The sequence below is a fragment of the Hordeum vulgare genome, chromosome 6H, assembly GCF_904849725.1.
Source record: "Hordeum vulgare subsp. vulgare chromosome 6H, MorexV3_pseudomolecules_assembly, whole genome shotgun sequence".
Taxonomy (NCBI): domain Eukaryota; kingdom Viridiplantae; phylum Streptophyta; class Magnoliopsida; order Poales; family Poaceae; genus Hordeum; species Hordeum vulgare.
Genome location: NC_058523.1, coordinates 482,612,785 through 482,616,800, shown reverse-complemented (window position 1 = coordinate 482,616,800; position 4,016 = coordinate 482,612,785). Strand labels below are relative to the sequence as shown.

At 47.6% G+C, this 4,016-nt stretch overlaps 1 protein-coding gene across 1 annotated transcript; it reads right to left on the bottom strand.

Annotated features, from left to right (window-relative positions):
- Window positions 1–2,079: 2,079 nt before the first annotated feature.
- On the bottom strand, window positions 2,080–3,761 carry LOC123402476 (uclacyanin-2-like). The gene is made up of 2 exons (XM_045096398.1): window positions 3,446–3,761; window positions 2,080–2,643 (listed from the first exon to the last, which is right to left on the bottom strand). The coding sequence occupies exons 1-2, from the start codon at window positions 3,675–3,677 to the stop codon at window positions 2,129–2,131; spliced, it is 747 nt and encodes a 248-aa protein (XP_044952333.1). The 5' UTR covers window positions 3,678–3,761; the 3' UTR covers window positions 2,080–2,128.
- Window positions 3,762–4,016: the final 255 nt, after the last annotated feature.

The window sequence follows — 4,016 nt, the reverse complement described above, 5'->3', positions numbered from 1 at the left end:
TGGCCATGTCCTGTGGCAGTACACTATTAACGAATAGGCGTACACTACATGCTCATCATGCATCATCATCTATAGTGCCCGCATCATCATCTATAGTGCCCCTTGTCCCGTGGGTGTCAAGTGATAAGAGACCCTAGGGGGCCTCTCGCCTCGACAGGCTCGCGGATGCTCGTTCCTGCCTCTCTTAGATTTACCATTGTACCATTGGAGGTCAAGCTAGAAGACCTCCCAGGAGCCCCCCGAGGTTGCTTCCTCTCGGTTCATCACACACACACACACACACACACACACACACATGCACGCACGCACGCACGCACACACACACACACACACACACACACACCATATTTAGGAGAGGCAAGAGTGGAGAGCTAGCTCCTTCTTTCTCCTTCAGCAAACAACTCAAGGAGCACCATTGTAGTTCTTGTGATCCATATAGTTCGATCCGACAAGACTAAGGGTATTACCTCCACTCGTGGGTAAACGGCTAGCCACAACTTAGGTTGGTGGCGCGCTATTTCGCACTAACACAAGCACTAATATTTTCAAATAGTGCTCGGGTGGGCTAAATTGGTATGTCAGCTATAAACGGTTAGTGCTCTCGTGGATTTTTTGTTCACGTCACAAATTTGTTAGCCCACGTGCGCTTACCATTCAGAATATAGTGGTGGCATTGAATTTCCGTGCACGTTGTAGATAAATAATTAGTGATGGCGTGCCAAATTAGTTCACACGAGACATAATATTTCCACTTAAACACTTTTTACATCATTATTTCCATGATTCCTAATTTTGAGTATATAATTATGGTTTGTCTTTCATTAAACTTAATTAGTCTTTTTTTATTTGAGCTATTATTAGCTATGGCATTGCAGTTTAGGACCATGCTAGCAACGACCCACCTAAGTCAACTGACACGCCTTAGTAAAAGACCTATTCACCGCCCTTTCATTTCAACTCCCCTCGACCAGCCACCACCTAGTTGCCGCCCGTCGCCGCCTCATTGCCGCCTGACGCCGCCCCGTCACCACCCGTCGCACCCCTTCGCCGCCTAGCAAGGGTCAATTATCCCCATCTTCTGCATCTCCTTCCTCGACACTCCTATGCACCTCCTCTGTCCACACATGATGCTAAATGTCATGTGATGTGAGTTTTTTTGGCTGCACGAAATGTTCCTGGCATGCAATGTACATTGCACGCCACTAGGTAAGCGATTATAGTGGTGGTGTTGCCTACGTGGTTCGCCATCAACATGTAGAATACCGCTGACGTGGGACCCAACGTCGTCATTATTTTTTAATAGTGGCTTCATATTGGTGGCGTAGGGTGTCCACACCAGCACAACCTTTTTCGTCATGCCATATCTAGGCTTTTCTGTACTAGTGCTCTCACGGGGGACCCAAACCTACATCGTGTGTCTCGCACCGCTTTTCTCTAATTTCACTTCCGGAACCCACCAACGTCATTTCGCCCCAACCACACTAGATAAGTCACCCCATGGCATCTGCCGTGAGAACATCACGACAAACATGAAGTTGATGCACACCACCATGAAGGCTGCTCGAATCAACTACCTATCGGTGAGGAGCGCCTTGGGCAGTTAGCCAACACCGTCGGGCTGGAACAAAGACCAAAACAAAAAACAATGTTCCGCCGCCACCGACGACGTCGTCTCACAGTAGAGGAGGTGGCCGATGAAGGATATAAGAGGCGATGCCCGTGCTATCCATCCGAACGATGCGGGGCCGTTACTCGTTTCGGTCTGTTTGTAGTCTTCGTAGAGATATTAAAATGATAAGAGAGTAAACTACACTTAATATTAGCCAAAAGACCGAGAAAGGTGTCGTAATTTTTTCATGGGTGTACAAAAGCACACCTCAAATAAAAAAACATGTTACAACGAGAAAAAAAAACTATTTCTTGGTAGAAAGATAAAAAGTGCTTCAACAAAAACATATAGCTACGTTAAATTCAAAAATACTCCCTCCGTCCCAAAATAACTGTCTTAAGCTTAATACAACTTTGTATTAGAGCTAGTACAAAGTCAAGACAGTTATTTTGGGACGGAGGGAGTACCATTTATAGTCCAAACTCCTGCATCAGTCACTGACAGCCTGACCTTATTTGCTCAGGGAGCAACCAAAAATGCTAAGGTAACAACAATAGCAACCCCCAAGAAACGACTGCCGACCACTCTACAGCCAGCGTTCTTGCCATCCGTATAATCACTGACGGTGCCGGCGCCTGCGCTGGCACTGGCGGCGACCGGCCCCTGCGAGACCGAGAAGGCAGACCCAGCGGGCGGCGGTGCGAGGGATCCAGCCGGTGGCGGTGCGAGGACGCGTTCCTCTGGCTGCGGCGCCGGCGGGTGCGCGAGAGCGGGGGGCAAGCCATGTCCGTGGGCTACCTTGATCTGGAAGCGCATGCCCTGCTGACACTGCACGCCGCCGGCGGCCTCCGAGAAGAAGTAGTTGGTGCCCTCGTAGAGGAGAGGGACAGCGATGGCGTCGGTCTCCTCGAGGCCGCCTACGCCACCGCTGTAGATGTAGGTCTCCAGCCCGTCGTCCTCGCTGGGATCGCAGAGGGAGTACGTGGTGGAGTTCGAGGTGAGCACCACCGATGAGTTATCGTTCGTCTTGAATACTGGCAGGAAGAAATAGGTAGCTAGTCAGCATGGGTTTGATTTGGTGGAGTGTAACTGGCTCATGGTTGAGCTGTTCGATGCAAAGAAGTACTTCCTCTGTTTTTTTCTAAAGTTTAAGTTCTGTTCTAAATTGAAACTTCTTTAAAATGGAGCAAGTCTATCGAAAAATGTACCAACATCTCTAACACTAAATTTGTTTTATGAGATTATTTTGTGTCTGAGAGGCTTGAAACTTTGTAATAAATTTCCACTGTGCGGATGACATGATGCGGAGGCTAAGGGTGGTGCTATCTTCCGTTATTAAATATTAAAAAAATGTGCTTTACCAGGTGAGATACAAAAACCACGCAGTATATTAAAGTCAACGAATGTCAGAATATACAGAAAGATTCTAATATTCCTATAGCCAGATCTGGATCTAAGTTCTGAATTATTGGTTGCTTCATGTTTCATGGCCTCTTGTTCGTCTTTCTTGAAGAACTCTCCGTGCACGAATTTGTTTGGCTCTCCACTTATCTCAAGATACCCTTTTTAGTATGCAGTAAATCTGTACTTTCAGACAGTAATTCTCATTAAGTGTATATACTCTTCATAATAACTAACTAAACCGAAGACCCAACCATTTCATGACATCTAGAATTATGGATCCTCATTTTCCTCATGATGCATCATATCACTAGCTCGATTGATTGGTTTCTTTCTTTCTCAAAGCACTTTGCAAGCCACAGAAACTGAAACTGTACCGCAGGAAGAAACAGAAGCAAATAGGAGCAGCTGTTAGTTTAGGTTCGACGGACGTACTGAGGTAGTCGCCGAGGTAGAATGTCTCGGCGGCAGCCCAGGAGGAGTAGTTGCCCGACGTGGTGTTGCTCGTCGCATTGAAGAACCACCCGTCGGCGCCCCCAACCGTGTGGTTCATGTACGCCAGCGGCGCCGGCAAGGCCGACGGCTCGTCCTGCGCCGTCGCCGAGCTTGCCAGGACGGCCAGCACGGCGACTGCGGCTACCGCGGCCGCTGGTAGAAGGCGCGCCATGGAGCTTGAGCTTGCAAGCTATAACTATTGCTTGTCGATGGCCAGCAGAGCTTTTATCTAGTGTCCCTGTGCTCTTCTGTTAGAGTAATCCAGACTATATACAGTACTAGGCCGTGTAGGTTTCTTTGCTGACTCCCTAGGATTAGTGTGCGCGTGATGGAGCTTGACGGTTGATTAGTTTAGAAGAGTCATAAATGCTCCCGTAGAGTCCCACTTAGAGCATCTCCAAATATATTGTCCAAAATTTGACGATCCAAAATCAAAGATGTAAAATTTGGATCGTCAAAAAGTACGTTTTGAAGCTTCGAAAAAAGTCAACTCCAATAGATGGTCCAAATT

Excerpts from the sequence above, each read along its gene's own strand:
- LOC123402476 (XM_045096398.1), bottom strand. The coding sequence starts at position 3,677 with ATGGCGCGCCTTCTACCAGCGGCCGCGGTAGCCGCAGTCGCCGTGCTG. Across the intron at positions 2,644-3,445 it reads CTACCTCGGCGACTACCTCA|TATTCAAGACGAACGATAAC; the intron begins GTACGTCCGTCG and ends TCTTCCTGCCAG.